Below are 26,496 nucleotides of genomic sequence, written 5' to 3'. Positions count from 1 at the left end.
GTCACAGGGGCCTTTCACCGCTCCACCCCCCCCCCCCTCTAACCCCCCGTTTCCGGCTCCCAGACCCCTGCCTGCTGAGCAGAGGTGGGAAGCTGGATGGCAGGCCAGAGCTTTCACATGGAGGAGGATGTGGGGCCAGTGGAACGGACAGGCTGGGTGGGCTGGGGGAGGGGCCAGTGTTAAGATGTATTAGAACATAGGCAGATCCTTGCCGAAAAGAGAGAAAAGAGCAGGGACAATCTGGGTGACAATTCGGACACATTCAGAACAACCGGTGGGGCCTCTTGCAGAGCCCGTCCGCGCCTCTCCCCTGGCTGGCCTCGCCAGCAGCAAGCACATTCCACAGCTGTTTAGCTTGTGGTCTGGCCTGGCCCTCTCACTGGTTTCTTCTGCTCAGAAAGGCTTTTAAAATCAGAACCTGGGTTTTCTTTAAGTTTGGGGCATGAATCATTGCTTGTGGGCCTGGAAAGGGGATGGAGGGACAGGAGGCCCCATGCCCGGGGGGCTCCCTCTCAGGCCTGCATGTCACCAAGGCACGGGATGTGACAGGCTCGCTTCCAAGCTCCGGCCAACATTTCCACTACCCGAGGGCCACCACCGCCTGCCCCAAGAACCCTGCAAAGTTAACATGTCCAGACTGACTCGACCTCCCCCTCCTCAAGCCTCCTCGTCTTCAGGTCAGTGGCACCGCCCTCTGGCCTCCTAGCCTCCTTTCCTTCCCTGGCGACCAGGCCCTGTTCCATTCTGCCTCTCACAGTTCCACTTCTTTTTCAGCTCGCCGCCTTCACTGCAGGCTCCGGCGGCCTCTTGCCGGGGTCACTGCGGCGCCCGTGTCATCATCCCACCTGTTCCCAGGTGGTGTCCTGTGGCATCCCCCCCACCATCCTGAAGCTTTTCAAAACACATATTAGGACATGCCATACCCTCCCTCAAAAACCTTCAATAGCTCCCCAGGTGCTACATTCAAATGCCTTGCCCAGCCAGAGTGGCTCAGTTGGTTGAGCATCGTCCCATGCACCTAAAGGTTGTCAGTTCAATTACTGGTCAGGCCAATACCTGGGTTGCGGGTTCAATCCCAGGTCAGGGCATGTACGGAGGACAATGAATCGATGTTTCTCTCTCACATCGATGTCTCTCTCTCCCACTTCCTCGTTAAGCATATCCTCAGGCGAGGATTAAAAAGCAAATCCAAATGCCTTAGTTGGCATGTGGGTCCTCTCTCAGCAGTCTCAGCCTACTGTTCGTTCTGGCAGCTCCCCACAGCCATACTCAGCATCCTGCTGAACAAACAGCAGGCTGTTTGCCCAGATACAGCCTCTACCCTTCCTGCACTTACAAATAATCTCTTTCTCACCTCTCAAATCCAAGAGTCTTTTGTCTATAGCTCTCCTACAGCCTTTATTACCACCCCCCCCCACCCTTGGATTAGAGTTATTTATCCAAAGATCTTCTCTCCGACTACTAAACCATAGACTTCTTAAAGAACAGGACTTATCTTATACCCCAGAGCACCTAGCACAGGGTCTGGCTCATACAGTCTCTTGTATTGGGACCTCCTGAGGGGTGCATGTAAAAAGAAATTTAAGACATCTTTCTTCCTTTAACGATCTTTCTGTCTACTTGGGTAGACAGTTCCTACATTCATTCAACACAGAGCAATTAAGCACCTACTGTGTCTGACACTGCGAGCCAGAGACACAGGGACCATTAGGAGATGTGAAGGTATTTTTTTTTTCCCATTGATTTTTTTAGAGAGAGTGGAAGGGAGGGGGAGAGATATAGAGAGAAACATCGATGTGATGAGAGACCCATCCATTGGTTGCCTCCCACACATGTCCTGACCCACACGGCGGATCGAGTCTACAACCGAGGAACGCGTCCTTGACCAGAATCGAATCCCCAACCCTTCAGTCTGGGGGCCGGGCTGATGCTCTAACCACTGAGGAAAACTGGCCAGGACCCATTGGGGGTTTTAAACAGGGGAGTGACTACACAACACAGTCTGTGTTTTCTCCTCACTCTGGCTTTTATTGAGAAAAGTCTGGATGGATTGGGGCCAGAGGCACAATGACACCCAAGTTTGGACTGGGGACTCAGTTCATTCCCAGGGCCCTCCTTTCTCTCCGTGATGGAGCATCCCTTCTCCACCCGGACAGGCACTTCCTTCACCCGAACATTCAACAGCTTCAGCAGGGCCCACAGTCGCAGGGTTGGAATGACCCTAGTGGGCTTGGTCCAATACCTGCTGGACACCTACTTCCCCCAACCTTCTGTGCTGCTGCGTCTTTCTGGGGGCAGTTCTGACCAAGATCCTCTGCCAAATCAGTCCCTGGAGCCCTTCTCTATTTTTCCTGGGTCTTCACTTGGGACCACACAGTCATCAATAGCTTGTGGCCTTAGCGGGACACAGACCGGGTCACCAATGAATAACCCTTCAACTATCAACTTTCACTCCAAAATTCCACCTTGCGCCGGAACCGGTTTGGCTCAGTGGATAGAGCGTCGGCCTGTGGACTGAAAGGTCCCAGGTTCGATTCCGGTCAAGGGCATGTACCTGGGTTGCAGGCACATCCCCAGTGGGAGATGTGCAGGAGGCAGCTGATCAATGTTTCTCTCTCATCGATGTTTCTAACTCTCTATCTCTCTCCCTTCCTCTCTGTAAAAAATCAATAAAATATATTTAAAAAAAACAAAACAAAACAAAATTCCACCTTGCACTCAGCCTCTCAAATCAGACTCCACCTTGTGTCTCCAGCCCAGCCTGGCTGCAAACGCTGTGCAGCTTCAGGAAGGGGAGGGGGACCGGAAGAACTGCGTCAGGAGAACCTTGGCCTCGCCACTAATTGTTGTGTGACCCTGAGCAAATCATTTTCCTTCCCTGGATGGCGTTTTCTCTTTTGCTTGGTTGGGGGCTAGGTTTAGATGACATCAGTCATTCTCAGCCTTGGCTGCCCATTGGAGCTATTGGGGAGCTTTAAAGAAATACCAGTGCTGGGCTCCACCATGGAGAGGGATGGCACGGTCTGGGGTGGGGACTGGGCAGAGGTTTTGTTTTACACCATTACTCTCTGTCATCACTGGATTGACTGACCGCCTGCAATTCCACGATAGGCCAGAAGGGGAGGCCGAGGTGGGCAGGTAACGGCCCCTGACTTAGAAGTGCTAGCCCAGCAGGACCACAGCAGTACAAACACCTGCAGCTGCAGAAAGGCCAGCGACTTCAAGTTTTGGCTTCTTGTAGTCGCGAAGGTGACTTACCAGAGCCCAGTGCCAAAAGCTTGAAGGTCCCCCTAAAAAACTTTTCAAAATGGTCTGGGGGCAGTAAGTGAAGATGGAAGCATCCTCTGAATTCCGTGTGCCTTGTGAACTGCTGCACGGACACCCCTGCATCTACGGACACCAGCACTTCGCATGAGCCCTGCAGTCTGTGTGACTGCGCCCTCCCTCCCCCACACGTTCCTTGAGGGCGAGGCTGTGGAATGCCCGGAACCTGGCTGTGCCCGGGGTATAGTGGGTGGTCAATACCTGTTGGCCAGATGGACAAGCCGCTCAGTTTCTTCATCAGTAAAATGGGATTGTGGTGCCTCCTTGCCAAATTGTAGGGACAACCACGTGAGCAGGGCCAGCTGCTCAGGGCTCCACACTCAGAAGGGCCTTCACTTGGTTTAATGCTCTCCTGTGGCCACCTTGAAATTCTTAATTTTTAAACAAGGAGCCCTGCATTTTCACTTTGTATTGGGACCCACAGTTTATATAGCTGGTCCTGCATGTGTGGTAACTGGTGTGAATAAACTCAGGGAGGAGCTCTGTCTATAAGTTATTTATAGGGCTTTGCGATTGCCAACAATCACTGGATTTCAGAGACTACGAAAGAGCAGTGTCAGAAGGAGGGGAGCTGGGCACTGCTGTGTGGCTTTCTCTCTGGCAGGGGAGGCGGTGGTGGTCCGAAGGCCTGGGATGGGCCAGGCTGAGAGGGAGGATGTGGACATTGGGGGACACTCCTAGAGGTCTACAGAGGATGGTTTCAATGACCGTGTCCTACCTGCCTGCCACAGATGAAGAAAATATACCATTAGAACTTCATTCCTTTGGCTGCAGCATTGCTTTCTCAAGTTTCTCTGATGGGAAGAGCAAACTGAGTTCTTAATGTCACCTTTGGCCAGAAGACCTGCCCCTGAGTTCTCAGTGACCTTGGGAGAATCAGGGGAAATCATTCAACCCTGAAGAGCCCCACTTTCCCATCTCTCTAAAGCCCATAGCAGCTCTGGCCTCACCGGGCCTATCCTGACGGATAGAACAGACATATGGGAGTGCTCTTTGCAGACTGGCAGGAGCTGCACCCACTTGTTCATTTCATGGTTTTCCCATGGCCTCCCTGAAGCCAAGTCCTCCCAATCTACGAAGAAATCGGCTGTAGAAACCTTCAGGGCCAGGATTTCTGGCAGCCTGACCCAGCTTAGTGCTGCTTCTGGGGGAAGACGGCCGTTAGCCCGGCTGCGGAGGCAGGAACCACTTCTCTGTGTCATCCTGTTTGGAATCCCAGAGCACGTTGCTATAGCAAGTTGCCTAACTTGCCCCACATGCCACGTGGAAAAACCTCTGCCTGCCTTAGAACAGCATCACCCAGGCCACAGACTGGCTTCTTCTGTGTCATAGGATAAGGCTGTCATCATCCGCAAGGGCCGGGGTAGGACACACCTGACCGGCGATGGAAATGGGCTGGGCAGTTGCACCAGGCCAGACAGGTACCCCTGCCTCAATTATTTTGTCCGCTGCTGGTCCTGGTGTCTGAAGTTCCACCATTAGCCTTTTATTCCTTTCTCTCAAGGCACAGCCCAGTTAAAATGCAAACCCCTTGGGATAGGACACAGTCATTAGGACTGTTCAGCATGAATGAACTCATTAGGCCTGTTGCTCAGAGAAGGCTTTGATGAGGGGAATGGGAGCAGAGGTGGAAAAGGAGGAGAGGGGTTCCCAGCCTGGACCATGAGGGTGGCTGGAGAGGAGGCCCTGGGGCAGAGTGGTCCGGAGTACTGGGCACTTGGGGGCAGGTGGTAGAGCCCCACTTGGCCCTGAACCTGGATATAAGTGAGAGAGAGAGGCTCCCATGTTAGGAACCATCAGGTGAGGACCACGTCTCACCAACCAGCATCTTGACTGAGAACTCACTGTCCAGCTGAGTCTAAAGAGGGAGCTGCCACCCCTGGGCTTGTGCCCCTGTGAGAATGGCCATGCGCACACTGATCTCATGAAGACAGCTCCCTCAGCAAGGGCATCTGATTAGTCTTTCCATGCCTGCTGGGCCCAGGTTCTAAAGGGGTATCATGCATGGATTAAGAGCAGCAGCTTTGGGATCAGTCAAGTCCTGACAATCTTTACTCCATCCGCAGGCCCTTGGATGAGCTGTTTAACTTCTCACGTGTGGCCCGGTGACTGCAGCAGTGACTCAATGTAGCTGTTTCGAGGCCTGAGTTGTGGAGAGGTGCTTCACACAGTGGCTGGCATCCACCGAATGATAAATGATGGGAAGGGTAATAATGGCTACTGTTAACTGAGGGCTTACCGAGTGCCAGATGCTGTTCTACGCACTTGCGATGAATGAACCACGTAAGATCATCCAGTGCACACATCAGCCTGTGAAGTCATTCTTCCCCCCATTTGATGGTGGAGGAAAGGGGTCACCCACGTGGAAAGGATTTGAATCCAGGCAGTGGGCTCCCAGGCCAGGCATACTGATTATTGTTGCGCAGTAAACATGTGGGTGAAGGGGGGAATGGAGACAGTGGCAGGGAGGGGTGAGACCACACTGACTTTTCCCTCCAGGTGGGATTTTATTCATCTTGTGACTCAGGTCCTAAGTACACAGGATGAAAACCCCGCAGGGGATATTTTGGCAGCTTATTTACTTTTGGTTTACAAGATGACCAACCCCGGTCTCTCCCTTCCCCTTCTCTCCTTACAAAGCGTTCATACAGTTAGGCTTTACATGATGGGGGCTGGGGACAGTCCCCACCTGGACCACAGCTCCCTGTAGCAAGCACCCCATACTGAGGGCCCTGTGTGTGTCTTTGGAGCTCACAATTGTTTGGAGGAAATAGTTTCAAATGGCCCGGAATCCTCGATAGTAGCCCAAGGTTTGATGCTGGTGGGATGGGGCATTAAGGGATGAGAACCAGCAGAGATACCATTTTTAAAATGTTAGTGCGTGTTTAAAGCTTGTTTGTAGCTGATCCTCTGAGTCAGCCAGAGGCTGTCGCTGCCTGGGGAGGATTATGATGGAGTCTTTCTTTTTGTCATCGCAATAGAATATGGCTCAACTTTGACTCCCAAAGTAAGATTTGAAGCCTATAGTGAGACAATCATCTCCAAAATCAGGTATCCTGGAGAGAAAAGAAGGCTTTAAAGTTCTCCCAGCTGCCTTCTATAGAGCAAGAGCCACGCCAGCCAGCTCAGGATGCAGTTTTGGCCTAAGTGATGAGGGGCGAGAACAGAAGCTGCTTCAAGAAGCTTCCACTACAGGAGGGGGGAGAAGGAGGTTCAAAGAAGGCAAAATTAAGGTGAGTCCAAATTCACCTGAGGTCCTCAAGGGCCCACAGCCCTGTGTAGGTGGGCTTCCTGGGACAAGGAGCATGGCAAGGAGATCGATATTCCATTTCTGGGGGTCCTCTGTGGGGTTGGCATGGTGTGGTGAGTAAGCAGAGAGAGGGTGACATTCCACATCCACCCTTTAGGGCCCCCAGTGCCTGATGTGGAAGGTCCAGAAGCTCCTCAGCTGACGAAAGCTGAGAGGCTTGGCTGACAAGCTCCCAGCAGGGTGGGCAGTGGGGTAGGCAAAGTGACTTCATCCCCCTCCATGCTCTTCCAGAGCTGGAGAGCAGGGCTTGGATCTTTTCCATCTTTGCACACCCATATGCTTGTGCTGTGCATTTTTCCCATACAAGTTTTGTTTTGTTTTGTTTTTTTTTCTAAATAAGACCCCTATCTGCAAGGACACACAAGGGCTATGCTGAGTGGTATGGTTCTTCTCTTCAACACCACAGAACACTCACACTAAAATCATACTGATTTTGGCAGCCTTAATTGTAAAAACAAAATACCTGAGTTCCCATTATGATCCAGACTTTGGGCCAGGTCTTTGGGAGGAAGAGCTAGGAAGGTTTAGGTTTCCTTAGAGCCCTGGCATAGAGACCTCCTCTGAGCCTCAGGACCCTGGCACTCGCTCTAGACTTCTCTTATGGACTTGAGTTTGAAGTTATATCTCTGCACCCTCAGATTCCTTACTTAATGGTCAGTATCTTGAGCACTGCTGCTGCTGGTGGTGGAGCAGAAACACAGCCTCCTTGAGTGCTTAATATGCACCTGGAACTTTCCAAGAATTTTAAATACATTTGATCATTTAACTCTGGATAAATCTGTAAGTTCTATTAATATCACCCCCCGCCCCCATTTTGCAGGTGAGAAACTGAGGCACGGAGCCACTTAGTAACTTGCCATGGGCACAGAGAACTGGCGGAGCCCAGACCCATCCCAGGCAGTGAGACCCCAGAGCCTTCACTCCCACGCTGTGTCTGAACTCTGTGTGTGTCTTTATGGGGCCTGGCAGATAACCGGGCTTTAGAGAGTCATCAACCCTTACTACAGGTGTGCTGTGGTAGTAAAGTTCAGGCCAGTGGATCTGCTCTCTCTGAATGTCAGCTGGAAAAGTCTTTGGACTTGTCTACTTTTTTTCTGGCTTTCTTGACAGTTTTGCCCACCCAATCACCCTGCCCAGACTGCAGCAGGAGCTCCAGAAAGATAGAGGCTCTGAATTCATAATGGCCTCAATTCCAACTTGGCCTGTAAAGGTCCCCTACCCAGTCAGACTGTGCTGTCACCAGTAGGCAAGCTTCCTGGTCAGCCTCTCTCTGACTCCCCGTGATGTACAGATGAGAGATCAATCCTGCCCGGAGCCAGGGGAATGCACCCGGGACTCCTGGCCCACTTCCATTCTTCAGAGTCCACACTGACCAGAGTCATCTTTGTGGTTTTAAAATATCCGCCTTTTTGTTCTTTAACTATTCCTAGGAACTAACTCTAATGTGCAAATACTTGTAGTCCCAGTTTATAGCTTGTCCACACGCTTCAATGCCTTCAAAGCCCAATTCAAATATCTCCTCTACCAGGAAGCCTCCCTGGCTTCCGCGAGTGGAAATGAACTTCTCCTTTGAACCACAGCCCTTGCCTTCTCTGTGCCACTCACTCCCCAGTGCCTCTGTTTATTTAGTGTTCCCAGATCGCGCATTGTTCTCAGCTCCGAGCAGAGCCCAGATCGCATACACGCTTGGGCCGCAGCCCCAGCTCCTTGCAAACAGATGTCGTTCCAACATTGATTGATATGTTTAATGAATCCCATATTTCAAGAACCCAAACTGACCAAACATAACTCAGGGGTGGTTTTCTCCATATAAAGGGAGCTCTGAGTCACAAATCCTGTCCCCATCCTTCACCCCGTTTCCCCACCCCCGTGTGAGTAACATTAACAACCACTGCTTTAGCCCTACTGTGCACCAAGCCCTCTGTAAGGACTTCCCTTACAGTGCCCCTCTTAATCCTCCTGACGGTGTTATGAACTCAGAATCTCTACCTCCAATCCACTGAGGAGGAGACCTGTTGGAGACCTTGCCTCCCCTGCTCAAGGTCGCACAGCTAGTGGGCAGCAGAGCCAGAACTGGGGCCAGGTCTGACTTCAAAGACTTTGCTCTTAGCTCCCTGAGGTCCAGACTGCCTCTGGCCGCTAAGGCACCCCTCCAACCCAGCGTCTGGTGGGTGGTTCCTCCTATCTGGAGTCACACTCCAGAAAAGGAGTCCCTCTCTTTTCCTGTGGCAGGATCGCTAGTGATTTGCAGACAGTACTGGAGTTGCCCCGGTCCCGTCTAAATGATCCAGGGTGCCCCTCAGCTCAGCCAGTTTCTAGATGTATGCTGGTCTGCTCACAGCTCTTCCCTGGTCTTCCTCCCCATCCCCCACTACCAAACAACATGTATCAAAGTTTGTTTCCAACTGTGACTCTAGGGTCTGAATTGGACCCCACCAACCAGAGCCCCTTTCCAAAACAGGCACTGCCAGAAGCTCCGCTATAGACAGACGGGTAGGACCTTGCACTTGTTACCGTGGTACCTCGGAACTGGGGTGAACGAGCGTGGGTGGGGCGCCGTCTCCACCTATGCTCCCTGAGGGCACCTCTCGCGATGCCACTGCCCCTGGTCCCCCATGACCGGCGGCAGCCCCAGCCTGGAGCACACACAGACCGGGAGGCAAGGGCGGGCAGCCAGACCCTGAGGCGGGCGCAGGTCCCCGCGCAGTGGAGGGGCCCGGAAAGCTTTCGTGGTGGCGGGTCCTGCGGGAGCGCGGTGTGGGGAAGCCCAGGACGGGTGCCCCGGGGAGAAGATCCCAGGGCTAGCCTCTCGCTCCCCGCCGCGCCCCGACACCTAGAGCGCATTAGGAGCGTCATGCTCCTCCACGACCGCGACTTCCCCAGGTTATGAATAATTGCGCGTAATTCCGAGCACGGGGTGTGTGTGTGTGTGGGGGGGGTCTATGCCCTGTCCCTACCCCGAGTGGCAGATAACGTTTCCGGGGTCCCTGGACTGTGAAACTGCTGCCCCCGCCAGCCTTTGGCTCTGCCATCGACGGCTCGTTACTGCCTGGGGGCCGGCAGCCTTGGGAATCGCCCCATCCCAGGCCACAGGTACTCTGGGAGGCTCTGGGTTCCCGGTCCCCCCAGCCCTCCGGGTCCGCCGCGCCCGGCTCTCCACACTGCAGGGTGCACCCTCCGCTCGGGGCAGGAGGGCAACGAGGCAGCGCTCGCTTCGCGCGTCCCATCCCCTTCCCAGCCCGGGGCGCGCGCCCTCGGCGCTCCCGGACGGCCGAGTGCCCCGGCGGCGGCGCGGAACCCCGGCGTGGCCCTGGGAGGTAGCCAGGGAGTCCAGTGGGGCACCAGCCCTCGGCGCTTTTCAACTCGAGCCTCTTCAACTCGTCCCAAACACACCAAACTCCGCTCCAAGTCGCTCCCGCGGGCCTCCCTCTTTTGCGGAACTTGGCCGACCCGCTAACTGCAGGCAGTGCCCGGAGCCCAAGTCCCCAAGAGTCGCCAAGGTCGGACCCCGGAGGCGCCCCGCGTCCCGCTCCCGGCAGCAAGACCCGAGGCCCCGGCGCGCCCGGGAGCAGCTCCGGGAGGCAAGGGGAGGCTAGAAGGGCACGTACCTGGCCACAGGCTGAGCGCCCAGGCCACCAGGAGGCCCCTGGGCAGGTCCATGGCCCGCGGCGCGGCGGCGGGTGCCCGGTGCGGAGCGGCGGGGGCGGCGAGCCAGAGCGGCAGCCTCCTGGGCGCGGCGCCGGAGCCTGCACTGCGCGCCCGCCGCGCGCGGCGCCCTGACAGCGGCGTGTTCAGAGGAAGTGGGAGGGCCGGGGCGGAGGCGGGGAGGGGCGCGGGCCACCGCTCCGCTCGGCTCGCGTCCAGGCCGGGCCCCTCTGCCACCTGGGCGGGCGGCGTGCTGCCTCCTCGACGCCCCCCGCCCAGACCTCTGCCTTCGGAGAAAACCTCAGAGCGCTCCCCTGGGAACCACCTCGCCAGTGCAGCACCTTCCTTCCACCGCCGGCCGTGACACAACTCAGAGTCTGTGCAGGAAAAATGGGGTCTATTTTCCTTTCCCAGAGGGAAGAGCTTCCAAAGCTGAGAAGGCTCCCTAAGATGACCCAGGAACGCGGGCGGGCGGCGACTCAGGTCTCTCTCAGCCAAGGGGAGCAGATGTCCCTCAAAAGTCTCTTCTGAGACGCCCTCTGCCTCCCTGCACCCTGGGACTTGGAATGAATATAAAGGCACCTTGACTCTTCTGAGCCTGGAATACATGCCGACCAGGCCCCTCCACCTCCACTCTCCCCAGCCCTCACACCTGAGGCTTTCCAAAGCGCCCCCCCCCCCCCCCCGGACTGTGCCCACTTGGATCGTAACAGTGAAGCTCTTGGAACCCAGCCACTTTCCTTCCCAGCTCCTCCACCACTGACAATTAAATGCAACGCGCAGTTGTTGCACAAGCTTTAAATCAGGCCCTGGACCGCAACCCATGGGTGTGGAGGCTGGCCTTTCCCTCGGAGAGAGCCGAGACAAGGGAGGGTGGCAAGCGTGTGGAAGCTACAGCGAGACCCCTCACCACTCTCTCAGGGAAGCTTTCCCTTCCCCTCTCCCCTTCTCCTGCCAGGTCGCATCCCAGATACATGGCATTCTCTCGCTGTCTGTCTCTCTCTTCATTGTACGTAGTAGAGAGACTACACATCAGTTGGTGTAATTGCTTAACGCGTCTCCCCTTGTCCAGGCTGAAAACACCCTTAGGGTAGAAGCCTCTGATTGGTTCACAGAGGAGCACATAGCCCCTCCCTCCCCTCCCCCCATGAACCAGGAACATACTAGGATGGGTGGATGGATGGGTGGGAGTCAGGGGTGTGCGGGTACACAGGGGTTGTAGTTTTCTGTCTGGGAGGGGTTGGAAGGACTTCCCAGAGGAGGTGACATTCAGGCCGAGCCCGGGAGGATGAGGTGGGATTTGAAAAAGCCCAGGTTCACATAAGTATAGTGGGCATCGTGTCCTTTTCTGGGCACCTACCCTGCTTTTTGTTTTGGCATCCTCACCCCTCCTTATCAGCCACAGACAAGGGGGAAGCTGATCCCATCCCTGGGGCATGTAGGGGGTGGGGAGAGGGGATGTGTGGTTTAGTTTTAAAAAAAGGCAACATGACAAATGAAAAAGGTTTTCTGAGAAACAAGCTTTCTTGCTCTTTTAAAAGAGCTCCTAGAATAACCAACTCATCAACTCTTTCTCTCCTCTCCTCTCTTACTCTCAATCCCCTCCCAGACTGGGGCCAAGAATCACATAGGCCTTGACATGAATAGGAGGGGTCTGGCTGGGGAGGGGAGATCTGGCATTGGGGTGAGGCAGACATGGGATGACAGAATGGAGAATCCAGGTTCCAGGAGGGTCTTGTTGAGCCACTGAATGAAGCCACCCCCACTCCCCGACTGCTCCCCTCAGGACTTCCCAATGATATGACCACTGCCCCCTTTATTGTTGAAGAGGGTGTGAGTCAGGATACTTTGAACCTAGAGCATCCTGATAACAGCTCTCCAACGGGCTGCACACCACGTCCCTGCCTGGCACGGATGTGCACCCTCCCTAGAGGCTCCCACACTGCAGGTGCCTGCGGGTTGCCTGGAGCACTTATGAGGAATGCAAATGCCCCAAAGGTCAGGGCATCCTGGTGGGCACCACGGTCCTGACGGGCATGCTGCTGTGTGGTGGGCTGAAGATCGCACTCTGAGCCTGCGCGTTGCCTACTGTAGGGGTCTCTGCAGTGGGTGTGCTGCTACTGGTCCCCGAGGAACAGTTCTACCCCTCATTAACTCACATTGTCCTCATCCGGGCACTGGGTCCGGATCCAGCACGCCTGCCCATGTGTAACCAGGAGAGGGGAGAGAGGAGAGGTGTGCCCTCACTTATTCTTTCAACAAATATTTGAGTGCCTCCTGTGCCCCCAACGCTCTGAAAGTCACGTAAGAGAAGCCTGCGCGTGAGGAGCTAGTGATGGACCTGAAGAGACGAGACATAACCTCATATGTATTGGCAGTCATTATTATTTAATCACTCATTTAAATCATTTATTATTTAATGACTTTTAAACACTCTTTATATCACACAAGGCAGCAGCATATGGGTGACAAATGCACGATCCACATTGAGTCTGGAGAAGCTCAGAGAAGGGCTTTATGGAAGCTGAGGTTTTAGTTGAACAGTAGTAACAATAATAATAATCCTTTTCATGTACAGAGCATATGTAGTTATTTATTTTTTATTGAGGTATAATTCACATATAATAATATTCACCAAGTAATTCAGCAATTTTTAGTATATTCACAAGGTTGTGCAACGATTACTACTGATTCAGAACATTTTTATTATTCCCCAAAGAAACTCTGTAACCATTAGCAGCCACTACCCATTCCCTCATCCCTACCCCTAGCAACCGCTAATCTATTTTCTGTCTCGGTGGATTTGTCTATTCTGGACATTTCATGTAAGTGAAATCATAGAATAAGTGGCCTTTTGTGTCTGGCTTCTATCACTTAGAACATTGTTTTCAAGTTTCATCTTAATAGAGCATGTATCACTATTTCATTCATTTTTATTGCCGAATAAAATTCCATTGTATGGATTTACTACATTTTGTTTACTCGTCAGGTGATGAATATTGGGTTGTTTCATCTTTGGGGTCATTATGGACAATACTGCTATAAATAAACCTTTGTGTATAAATCTTTGTGTGAACATATGTTCCAGTTCTCTTGGGTCTATACCTGGGAGTGGAATTTCTGGGTCATATGGTAACTGTATGTTTAATTATTTGAGGAACTACCAGACTGTTTCCACAGTGGCTGTCCCCCCATTTTACATTCCCACCAGCAATGTATGAGGGCTGTACATCGTACTTACTAATTTTGAAATCCCTTTCACACCTATGACCTTATTTAATACTCAGAAGAGTCCTGTGTTGGGGGAAAGCACCAAAAGTCTAAATTCAGGATTGATTATGAAGAACTGACACATATCCTTATTCAAATTCATAAGAGCTTTAGTAGGAGAAACTTACATATGCAGGCAAAGCAGCCGGACTCCCAGCGGTGGCCGGCCAGGAATTATCCATACACCTCCCAGGACAGGCTCTCTTTTTATAGGGGTTAATAGTAAAGCCATATGGTGGGTAAACAGTTACATAGATCACCAGAAAGAATAATGCTTTTTCTAAGTTAACATCAGGTAGTTATCACACACTATACCAGGGGTGGGCAAACTTTTTGACTCAAGGGCCACAATGGGTTCTTAAACTGGACCGGAGGGCCGGAACAAAAGCATGGATGGAGTGTTTGTGTGAACTAATATAAATTCAAAGTAAACATCATTACATAAAAGGGTACGGTCTTTTTTTTTTTTTTTTAGTTTTATTCACTTCAAATGGGCTGGATCCGGCCTGCGGGCCGTAGTTTGCCCATGGCTGCACTATACATTCAATGACCTCCTTCCTGGGGGCGTGACATTTATCTTTGGGCAGCATTCTGGCTTTCTGGGTAGTTGGCCAAGCCTGAGGCTACAGAGAGTTAAACAGTCATAGGAAGTTAAACAGAGAGTACATTTCCCAGATACCTTTGCTGCTGGAGCCATATTGCATCTCTAAGTGAATTCCCCTGCACCTGCAAGAAGTTACATTCATTTTTATAGATAAAGAGATTGCACTGGTGAGGATTCTTTCAATTTTAAGTAACAGAAGTGCCCAAGTGACTAAATGAGAAAAGAAAATGTGCAAGCTCATGTACCTAGGGAGTGCAATGGTGATTTACTGCAGGTATGGCTGGATCAAGAGTCTCAAGGGAGATTCTTGTCTTTTTTTTTTTTGTCTTCTCTTAGCTTTACTTCACTCTGCTGTCCTTTCCTGGAGCATACAGGATTTCTCTGCTAGAAGGATGCAGCTGCCCAGCTGTCCCACGCTTATACTCCATAGATTCTAAAGGGAGAAGACAGCCTTCCCTCCTGAATCCAGCAGAAAAGTCCAGGGTTTTGGTTCATGCCCACCCCTGAACCAACCGGAGAATATGCTGCTATAATTGGACCAGTCTCGGGCACACATCCAGCCCTGAGGTGTTGGGAAGAAAAGGGCATTATGGCTGACAGCCCCACCAAGACTGCATATTATAGGAGAGAAGTTCCTTCAAGGAAACAGAAAAAGGGGGATGACGGAATAGACTGGACAGACAAGACCCATCGTGGCTAAGTCCACGTGAGGAATCTAAACTCCAAACAGCAGAGCTGGAACCGGAAACCAGGTGCTTTGACAGCAGGTTCAGAACTCATGCTCGTGTCACCGCCGGGTGAGGGGAGCAGGTATTTCAGGCCAGGACTGCATGAGGTTAGACCCGAGTCCTGTAGGTGGATCCCCTGGCTCTCAAGCTTTGGGTCTGAGCACCCTCCTCTGGGAGCACCTGACTTCTCCAGGGAGGAAAGGCGAGTGAGAGGCCATCCTCCAAAGGAACCCCGTCGTTTTGGGGCACTGATGACAGAAGCCTGTTTCTTTTATGACTAACACTCTTTAACCAGCAACATACTTGGGATGGCCTGATCTGCTTCCATTTTCCCACCCTTTCTCTGCGTTTTCACCTCTGTGACCACGGGTGACCAATTGTCCTGGTGTGCCTGGGACCGAGGGGTTTCCTGGGTTGCTGGACTTTCAATTTAAAACCCGGAACAATCCCTGACCAACTGGGACAAAGTGGTTCCCTTATCCCCTGTCTCTGTCCATCTTGGACCCTCTGCCTCACTACAACTTTCTTCTCCAACACTCCTCCTCTCCCTACTCCCTCTCTCTCCCCCACCTCCGGTACTTTCTCTTCTTTGTCTCCAGGTGCTTCCAATACATCTACTCTCCATGTCAGCATTTGGGGGGGGGGGTGGTCCACCTTGAGGTGCACCCTGGATCACAGGCTTCTCTCTGCCCCCCAGGCCCTCCTCACAGATCTGGCCTCCTCCCTGTGCCTTCCTTGTTCATTGGTTTGTGCTTAGGAAATGCAAACTTAAAAACAAAACAAAACAATTACTGGGAAGGCACATCTTCTGCCAAAAAAAAATGACATAATAAACTTCAAAGCCAAAACAAAACAAAAAGAGTCGTAAAGAAAGCTACAGTTACTGTTGTTATCTGTTGTTGGAGTGATGTGAGTCTCTATTCTGAGCCAATAACACGAATGACGGGAGGTGATTGCATTTGTCACACACAAAGGGACTCAGAGGGCTTCCCTTGGTTTCTGTTTGTCATACCAGGCCTCCTTCCTGCCAACAGAGTGAAGGATGTTAGCTTTGAGTAAATGCGTCTGTACCAGCAGCTTATGCTCGCCCCAGCCACGGTCTCTACTTGAAGTCGAAAGTCCAGTCCAAAATGCTGGAGCTACCCAGCAAGCAAAAGCCCGGGGCCAGACGGCTTCACGGGGGGAGTTTTACCAAACATTCAAGGAAGAACTAAAACCTATCCTCCTCAGGCTATTCCAAAAAATCAAGAGGAAGGAACACTTCCAAGCTCATTCTATGAAGCCAGCATCACCCTAATACCAAAACCAGGGAAAGACAACACAATGAAAGAGAATTACAGGCCAATATCCCTCATGAACATAGATGCCAAAATACTCAACAAAATTCTAGCAGATCGGATCCAGCAATACATCAGAAAGATCATACACCATGACCGCAGTTTGCCGACCACGGTGCTAGGTGAAGTGAGCCAGTCAGAGAAGGATAAATACCGCGTGATCTCACTCATTTGTGGAATATAGTGAACAACATGGGCTGATGAAAAGGGATGGATCCAGAGACAGAGAGGCAACGATAGGACTGTCAAACCTCAGAGGGAAAGTAGGGGAGGGTGGGGGTAAGGGGGAGAGATCCACCAAGGACTTGTATGCATGCATATAAGCCCAACCAATGGACACAGACAACTGGGGGGCGAGGGCATGAGTGGGGGGGTGTTATGGGGGGAATGAGGTCACATATGCAATACCTTAATCAATAAAGAAATTAAAGATTAAAAAAAACACAAAAGAAAAAACAAACAAACAAACAAACAAACAAGCAAAAAGCAAAACAAAACGCTGGAGCTAGGCAGGTGTCGTGCCTGAGCCCTGACCTCAGCCCTGTTGTTGAGGGTCCGTGACTGGGATTTTTATTGGATCAGTCTTGTATACAACCTGTACCAAGCCATTTTTTTTCTGATGTCCATTTCTCAAACCACAAGTATGTACAGCATTCGCCGTAAAGAAATCAAAGGGAAGGAGGATAGCCACAGCACAAACAGACACAGGGTGGCTAAGGAAGCGCCCCTTTGAAGAAAAAGCATGTCAAAGGGAATGAGAGAATACCCATTGCCTTAAACGCCGAAGTAGCAACCAGCATCCTAGTTGAGAAATAATTTCTGATGAAGCTTATGTGAGCTAAACCCTTGACTTTGGACCAGACTGGAAGAGCCACATTCGAAACAACCATCGCAGCAACAACAGTGTGAAGAAAACTGCCTTCAACTAGCACTTACTGGCAATAGGGTCTAAATGCCACTCCTGCGTCATTTCCTTTAGTCATCAGTGCAGCCCCGGTGGCCGCCCAGTTCTTTCCTCCTGGCCTGGCTGGGCTGAGATGTCAGGGAGAAGCGGTGAGAGTTATTAGGGGTCTGGGTGGAGTGCACAAAGGTCAGGATGGGCTGTGGGAGCGGAGTCATGACATCAAACAAAGGCGGGAAGAGAGTCCCACAGTGGCATGGGCCAGCTGCAAGAGGGCCGACCCTGAGCTGTTCAGTAAGTTGGTTACTGAACACCACGCTGGGCATGGAGTGACAAACCAGATGTGGGTCATGCCTCCCTAAGAAGCTTCTAATCTGTGCCCTGCCTGCCCTCAAAGCCAGGTGTACCGGACTTACGCCTGCCTTTCTTATTTGTTTCCTACCTCTCTTCAAGACAAACCATGCGTGGCAACGACTCAGCATGCCTGGGCATGGGTGATCAGACTAACGACCATCACTGACCGTGGACTGGACGCTGCGCTGAGTGCCTCATACCCTCTCGTCTAATCGCTCGGCGTACAGTGAGTCTATTTCCATCGAAAAGATGGCGTTGCAGTCACTGTCTGTACGCTGATGCATTCTCTTGGCCCTCACCACGCCTGTGCATGTCAGATCCCACGGCTTCCAACTACAAGCTGGAAAGAGTTCTCTGGCCCCTGGAGCCCTCTGAGCAGTCAGGAGTGCCGAGGAATTAGTGGGGGCAGGCCTCACCCAATGACTGATGGGAGCTGGAGGAGGACAGACACTGAGCCCCCTCCAGCACCCCTTACAGTGAACTGAATGTTTGTGTCCCCCTCCAATTTCCATGTTGAATCCTAGGCCCTAAGTGATAGTATTAGGAGGCGAGGCCTTTGGAAGGTGATTAGGACTTGAGGGCAGAGCCCTCGTGAAGGGGATTACTGTCCTTATAAAAGAGGCTCCAGAGAGCTCCCTCACCTCTCCCGTCATGTGAGACATAGCCAGAAGGTGCCCCCATGGGCCAGCAAGCAGCCCCTCACCAGACCCCTATCTGCTGGTGTGCTGATCTTGGGCTTCCCAGTCTCCAGAACTGTGAGAAAAATGTTTGAGTTGTTTACAAGCCACCCAATCATATTTTTCTTATAGCGACCTGAACAGACTAAGACATCCCTCCTGAGGGATGAATCTGAGGCATGTTCTATAGCAGTGATGGCAAACCTTTTGAGCTAGGCGTGTCAGCATTTTGAAAAACTTTAACTTAACTCTGGTGCCGTGTCACATATAGAAATTTTTTGATATTTGCAACCATAGTAAAACAAAGACTTACATTTTTGATATTTATTTTATATATTTAAATGCCATTTAACAAAGAAAAATCAACCAAAAAAATGAGTTCGCGTGTCATGCGTGTCATAGGTTCGCCATCACTGTTCCATAGTCTCCCAGGGGAGCCCAGTGGCCTTGAGCCCCAGTTAGCCACAAGGGCCACCGCTCACTGCTGCTCCTCCCCTTCCCTGTCTTACCTCCTGTTTCCCCTGACAGTATTTCCTGGGCCCATCTCCCCTCAGAATACCTACACTTGCACCTTTTATCAGGGTCTATTTCCAGGGGACCCACAAAGGCAGGTGGTGTAGAGAGGTGAAGCAACTTGCTAGAAAGTGGAAGAGCCAAGATTTGAATCCAGGGGATGTGGGTGGAACAGGCATAGTGTCTCCAAACTACTCTAGTTACGCTGCCTCTAGACTTTCTCACATCTGTCCAAGCACCTGGAATGTCTGGGGTGCCAGAAATTTTGCTGTTTTAGTTTCTGGCTCTTTGAAAAAGAAAAATCCCCTTGGGAAATCGATGAAATATTAAGTAATATCAGCCATTCATCCATAGCACGAAGTTGTTAGCACATCATTGTCTTCCCCAAGGTCCCTGCACAGAGTAGGAGCTTTCATAAGGAAGAGCAAGGGATATGATTTTGCAGGAAGTGTGGGTCAGGACCACCAGCCCTCATGGAGCCGGAGAGGCCTCGGTGGAGAAAGCAGACCCTCAGGAAAGGCAGCTGCAAGGGTGACGAAATGAGCGTGTGCTGTTTCCCTGTTTCGCTGAGAGCCAGTCCCAGCTCCCCCCCCCCGCCCCCCCCCCGCCCCCCCCCCACCCCCCCGGGCTGATGTCCTCATCCTGGAAGGACACGCAAGGATTTCTGAGCATCACCAAGTTGCATAACTGAGAAGTCAAAGAGAAAAGATAGGGGAGCCCAGCCCAAGATAAACCATAAAAAACATTCGTGACAGTATGACCAGTAATGAAACCACTCTAATCTCTGCCTCCAGCCAGTCTTGCTAGTCAATGCAGGGACTAGAATTTTAAAAGGATGCTACCTCCCTCTACCTCCGCTTCTGCTGCAGGCTTGAGGGGCTGGCCTTGTCCCTGTGATCGAATGCCTGCTGGTGGGGGCAGCCAGCAGCGGGTGTTGCTTGGAGAGTCTGCATTTCTCAAAGAGGAGGGACCTCCTGCTCTGCCGGGGGATGTTGTCCCCAGACTGCCGCAGCTGCTGCTGCTCATCCTCAAGCATGGCCTGGGAATAAACATCTCCCGAGCAATTTGCAGCTGGGGGCAGAGGCTAAGTGGTGTGGTTGGGGCTGGGGGGAGAGGTATGGTGAGTATGGATGTTTTCGTTGACATTTGAGTAACAAATGCTTCTGTGAACATTTTTTCTCTCTGAGCATTGGTGAGAAAAATGTGGGTGTGAGTGCTGGCTTAAGGCATCTTAAATGCTTCACCCGCAATGGAGGCCAACCATTAAGCATCACGTGGAGGATTATGGCAAAGAAAATGAAGACGGTGACTCCCTTGGTCTTTGTAGAGCTTCAAATGGCTGGTGGCCCTTGAAGTTGCTCAAGGGCTATAGGGGGAGGGAGTGTAGTGGTTAAACATGTGGGCTCTGGGCTCAGACAGACCTGGGTTAGAATCCCAGCTTGGCCCTTCATCAGCTGGGTGACTTGCCACTTACAAACGTCTCACCACCTATAGAATGAAAAGGCTAAAACAAGCTCCTATAGACCATCTACCAAGTGCCAGACAGAGTTCCAAGCACTTGGCATGGATTAGCTCCCTGGATGACCACAACAGCTCTATGAAGTTGGTGCTGTCATTATTCCCATTTTACAGACGAGGAAACTGAAGCCTAAAGGGGGCCATTGACTTGCTCAAGGGCACTCAGCTGGTAAGTGGTGGAGCCAGGAGATTGCCTCTGGCAATCTGGCTGCAGCACCCTGGACCACTCTGCCTGTTGGGTTGCTGTGAGGAATAGACAAAATGCAGTTCATAAAGGCTTACTTGGCACAGTGCCTGTCACATGGGCAAGCTCTCAATAAATGTTAGCTTTTATTATTAACAACATATGAAATGGTGTAAAACAGATTAGTCAAGCTATCCACACACCATCTGAGAGTCTTAACAATGCCTGACATTTGTTTAGCTCTGTATATAATTCAAAGGGCTTTCTCAATGATGTCTCCTTTAACGTTCCCTGAAACACTGTGAAGGCAGTGAGGTGGTTTAGAGTGGGCATGATTGTTGGGTGGACGAGGACATGGAGGCCCCAAAGCTCAGTGACTTGCCTAAGGCCCTGCACACTAGCTCTCTGATCATTCCATCTCCAGCAAGCCTGCATTGATATCCCAGAGCCGGAATCACACGGTTTGAAGGCTGGAAAAAAAAAATGCCAAGGAACCATCAACATGTGCTCCTTTAGTATGTTTAATTTGGATTCTATTAATGCAAACATTTTTATACCCAACTGTATAAACTATGATACAACAATAACTTTATTAATTACTTATACCCTACCTTTTAATAATAGGGATCTGAAGGACTTACAATGCAAGTAGATGCTAAAAGCCTATAAAATCACCAAAAGAAATATATCAAAGACTAAGAGTCAAACAATAGAGCTAGCATTTGTACAGTATTTTCCAGTTCATAAACACGTATCTCATTTCAAGCTCCAACAACCCACTACTGGACATAATTGTTCCATAAAACTTGGGCTGAGGGGAGCTACTGTAATGGATAATCCTATGACTGTGCCCAGATTACCTACTCTTGTTGAGTTTTGCCTGCGTTTTGTCAGCGACTGAGAGAGTAGTGTTAATGTCTCCCACTAGTTTCAGTAAGACTCTGGAGCTTGGTTTCAAATCTCCGCCCTCATTCTGTGAATTTCTGAAAGTTCCTGAAGCTCTTGGTGTTTCAGAATTCTCACCTATTAATGAGACTACCTGCCTCACGTGACTATTGTAAGGATGAAATGAGCTGACACGTATAAAGTGTTTGAAAAGAGCCTGGCACATAGCTAGTGAGATTGCTTAGACAAAAATAAAAACAAACTCCCATGAAGACTGTAGAATCATGTATCTCTCCTTGAAGCTCTGTCATTTTTTAATTTTTAGCTTTATAGATTTTGAACCTAAGCCATCAGGTGTATACAAGTTTAGAACTGTTATAACTTTTTGGTGACTTAAAACTTCTATTGTTAAAAAATGTATCTTTAACAATGTTTTTCCGCCTTAAAAACTACTTTGACTGATATTAATGTGGTTACACTGGCTTTCTTTGTTTAGTGCTTGCATGGAATATCATGTTCCATTATTTTGCTTTCAACCTTTTTGTATCTTTGTGGTTTAGTCATGTCTCATGTAAACAGCATTTAATTGTTTAAAAATCGGAGCATTAGTACATTTGCATTGAATTGTAGCAATACATGAGTTTAAATCTATAATCTTGGTATTTTCTTTCTGCTTGCCCTGCCCAATTTATGCTCCCTTTTCTCTCTTTTCTTGCTTTCTGTTGGATAGATTATTTATAGTTATTCTAGTTCCCCCTCTGTTTGGTGGGAAGTAACAAAGTCATTTGCTACTCATTAATGATTTCCAGCATTCATCTTTGATTGATAAAAGTCTTCTATTAAGAAGTGCTTTTATCTGCTCTCAGTCAATGCAGGAGCCTCAGAGCATTTACACTGCAGTTGCTACCCACCTAATGTACATACAGCTGTTTTTATTTTAATTCTCTCTATATTTTAAACACTATGAGACTTTAATATTTTCTGCAGCCAATCAATATTTAGATTTAGCCAGATATTTACTGTTTTGGTTGCTTTTCCTGCATCTTGGACTTTCCATATTAGATCATTTTCCTTCTGCCAGAAGAATACCACTTACTATTTCCTTTAGGACTGGATTTTCTGGCATCTTTCCATTCTTGTTCGTATAAAAATAAAATTATTTCACTTTTATTCCTGAAAATGTTTTCTCTGGGCGTTCTTCTTCTTCTTAGTATTCTTTTAATCCTCCCCGAGGATATTTTTTCCATTGCTTTTCAGAGAGAATGGAAGGGAGGAGGCAGGGAGAGAGAGGAAAGAGAGAGAGAGAGAAACATTGATATGAGAGAGACACATTGATTGGTTGCCTCCTGCATGTGTCTGACCTGGGCTGTGGATGGAAACTGCAATCTAGGCATGTGCCCTTGACCAAGAATTGAACCTGTGACCCTTTGGTGAGAGGGTGATGCTCTAACCACTGAGCTTCTGGCCAGGGCTCTGGGTATTATTTTTTTCTTTCATCATGATGGAATTATCATTCCATTGCCTTCTGATTCTCGTTGTTGTTGTTGTTTTTATTGTCTAAAGTTTTACATATGTCTCCTTTTTTTTCCAATTGACCCCCCCCCTTTTTATGATAAGTCAATTGCTAGTTTAATCATTGCCCTTTGGAAGTAAAATGTCTAATTTTTCTTTTTTTCACTCTCGCAAAAATTTTGTTGGCATTTTTATAAGACATGAATAGGAATTGACACAGTTCTCTTTAAAGAGGGGAACTTTTCTCTCTCTTTTTTTCTAATTTTTCTATAGCTGCATTTAAGATTTTTCATTTTTGCTTTACGAAGTTTTGCTCTGATGTAGATTTATTTTTATTCATCCTCCTGAGATTAATTTGGCTTTTCTTTTACCCTGTAAATTTAAGCCTTTCATCAATTTTAGCCATTCCCTCTTCAAACATTGTCCCATTTCATTTCTGTCCCATTTCATTTCTTTTCTACCACTGGGACGCCAGTGAACATTTACTAGAGTTTGTCACTGTTTCTGATATGGACCGAATGTTTGTGTTCCCTATAAAAAATCATATGTTGAGGTTCTGACCCCCAGTGTGATGATAGTAAGAGTTGGGGCTTTTGGGAGGTGGTTATATCATGACTGCAGAGCCCCATGAATGGGATTAGTACCTTCATTAAAGGGACCTCAGGGAGGTCTCTCACCCCTTCTACCACACAAGGACATAGTGAGAAGATGGCTGTTTCTGAACTAGGAAGTGGTCCTCACCAGACACTGAATCTGCTGGTGCCTGGATCTTGGGCTTCCCAGCTTCCAGAACTGTGAGAAATAAACATTATTGTTTAAGCCACTGGTCTATGGTATTTTTGTTATACCATATAATAGTTGGAATGCACCAAGACTGCATGCATCATGCCCCTTATCATCTCTTTGCATTTTCCAATTATTTCTGGGTATATTTATGCCTTATCTTCCAATTTATTAAGCCTTTTTCCCAGCTAACCCAAACCTTGTCCTTTAAGTTCTTAATTTGGGTTAATTTTTTGCTTCGATAATGTCTATTTGATACTTTACACTTCTCTGTTAAGATTTTAAATCTTGTCTTTTCTCTCCTTGAACACAGGAAATATCATTTTAAAGTCTGAGTCTGATCAACTAGAGTTACTATGGTTTGTTTCTATTGTATGTTGTTTCTCATAATCCTCACATATGATGTCTTGTCTCTAATGGGACTGGTTACTTTTGATTGTGCATAGGTCATCATACTTAACAATGGTTTATAAAAATAAATTGAGAGCTTGAATTTTGTCTTCCAAAGAGGATTATTTGCTTTTGGTAAGCTCCTGAGGCCATTCAGATCTCTTGAATACTGTTAATAATGTTTTAGGATTGAGACTTTCTTGGGTACCCAGATGTTTAGGAGCTGCAAGGAGGGGGTTACGAACAGTTTATCCTCACTCTTACAGTTTTAAAGTGTTAGAGATTTACCACGATTCCCACTTTCCCCCACCAATATTGCCACAAACGTTTCCTAGCTTCTCAGCTGTATCATCTGGATTTGGAAATGCCTCCAGGGCAAAGGCAGCCCCAAGTGCCAAGCTCCCTCTCTGGGCCTTCCTTCCTCTTTCAGATCACAGTCCAGTAAATTTTTTTTTATTACCTTGATAGCTTTTCCATACTTTCAAGCTGATTTTTGGAAAATATCTTGTCCAGTTTTTTGAGTTCTCCTCAGAGAGAAATTTTGTCTATATTACTCAATCTGCCAAAATTGGAAATTTAATACAAAATATGACAATATCATTTCCTCAAGAAGACCTTTCATAATATCTCATAAAACTCAGCAATGATTTCCTCATGAACATTCTAGAATTTCCATTCAAAAGCAAGTACTCTGGAGTGGTGGTTCTAGTCAGTCTGATTACAGCTCGAATACTAGGAGATTAGTTCATTTATTTATTCAATAAATATTTATTGAGTGTCTGCTACTATGCTTCAGGTGTTGACTTAAGCTCTGGAAATACCATAGTACTCGAAGCAGACACCTTTCCTTTTCTCTCAAAGTTTCAAGTCTAGGGGGGCGGGGAGGTGCAGACGAATAAAAAAATAGCTACACTCAAATGTGATGACAGATTGAGAGGAAAATTGACTGAGAACAATCGATTGTAATAGGAAAAGGATGAGCTGCCAAGTACAAGAGGAATTATGTCAATTGTGATGCTGGCACCAGAAAACTGGGCCTGCATGGACTTAAATAATGACTGAATGTATTATCCCTCACAAATAATAACTCTAGAGGTGGGGGACACTCAGACAGAGGTCGTCATGACTCTAGCTCAGTGATGGCAAACCTTTTGAGCTCGGCGTGTCAGCATTTTGAAAAACCCTAACTTAACTCTGGTGCTGTGTCACATATAGAAATTTTTTGATATTTGCAACCATAGTAAAACAAAGATTTATATTTTTGATATTTATTTTATATATTTAAATGCCATTTAACAAAGAAAAATCAACCAAAAAAATGAGTTCGCGTGTCAGAGGTGACATAGGTTCGCCATCACTGCTCTAGCTACTCCTCTGTCTCTTCCCTTTTGTTACTCTGGGGCTGGTGCAAGATGAAGTTCCATTTTTCTCACCCACCATGAAAACATCTAGAGGAAAAACAGAAATCTGCCCAGCATACCTCTCCTCATGTTTCTTTGGGAAGAATTGGGTCATATACCCTCTCCTATACCAATCACTGACAGAAGGAATGAAATTCCCACATGGATGAGACTAGTTATGATCTATTCTTGGTTATGGGGCCATTTCCCCCCCAAATCATGTGTGGGAGAGGCCAATTCCTCAACACTGGGCTCTATTAGGAAGGAAGAAGAAAGGAACAGAATGGTGGTGGTTGGGCAGAGAGCCACCCGCGTCCACCACAGGGGTTGGTAGTAGAGGTGGATGTCACCAAAGACAAACCACCCATTCCACACTAGTCTTTTACTAGTACATACGCATTCTAACAGGCACGTCGCAGTCACCCCATAAACCAATAGCCATAGCTGACATTACTCTGTGTTTATATATGTAAACTCACTTAGACCTTCGGACGGCCCAACAGGTAAGTCCTACTATTGTCCTAAATGTAGAATGGTAAAACTGAGTCACCATGTTGAGGAGGTTATATGGTTGGTGGAACCTGGATTTGAAGCCAGGCCACTTGGTTCCAAAGCTGGTGATTTTATCTGCTTTCCTCAATTCCCTCTAGCAAGGTAAATGGAGATGATTCTTCTGATTTTCCAGATGAGGAAACTGAGGTTCAGAAAGTGAGGTCCATGCATCCATTTGTTCACTTAACAAAACTTTATTGTGTCTTTTCATACTCCCAGCGCTATGCTAGTTTCGAAAGATGCAGTTCCAAGCAAAACACTGTCCTCGACCTTATGATGCTTGCAGACTAACAGGACATCGGCGATTGAATGCTTACTGTGAGCAGCGTGGCACAAAAGTAAAGGCTGTCGGCTCTGGCATCAGACGCTAGCGTTCAAGTCCCAGCTTCATGGCGCCCTGGCTGTGTGGCCTGGGGTGTCTTTGTTTTGATCATCACCTCTTCTCGCTATTGCTGAGGCAGAAATGACCATTCTAAGGTTCTGGGGTTAGTTGAACACACAACACCCTCCACTAGACAGAGGAGGTAAACAGTAGTTTATTAATCACTTATACTCATCCTGGGCGGGAGGACACCACACAACCTGCAGGGCCACACACGGTTTCACTTG

The 26,496-nt window shown here is 49.0% G+C and overlaps 1 protein-coding gene across 1 annotated transcript in view; it reads right to left on the bottom strand.

The window, feature by feature from the left end:
* The window catches only part of ITGA11 (integrin subunit alpha 11), a gene marked incomplete at its 3' end in the record, with an annotated part of 126,261 nt that extends 115,893 nt beyond the window's left edge, over positions 1-10,368 (bottom strand). The window contains exon 1 of the mRNA XM_081113329.1: positions 10,243-10,368. Coding sequence (XP_080969455.1) covers positions 10,243-10,294 — 52 coding nt within the window. The 5' untranslated portion in view covers positions 10,295-10,368. The remainder of the gene's footprint in view (positions 1-10,242) is intronic.
* Positions 10,369-26,496: the final 16,128 nt, after the last annotated feature.

The sequence above is a fragment of the Myotis nattereri genome (genome assembly GCF_964212035.1).
Source record: "Myotis nattereri genome assembly, chromosome: 1".
In the NCBI taxonomy this organism is placed as follows: Eukaryota; Metazoa; Chordata; class Mammalia; order Chiroptera; family Vespertilionidae; genus Myotis; species Myotis nattereri.
Note: the sequence above shows the minus strand (reverse complement) of the source record. Positions and strands in the feature narration are given on the sequence as shown.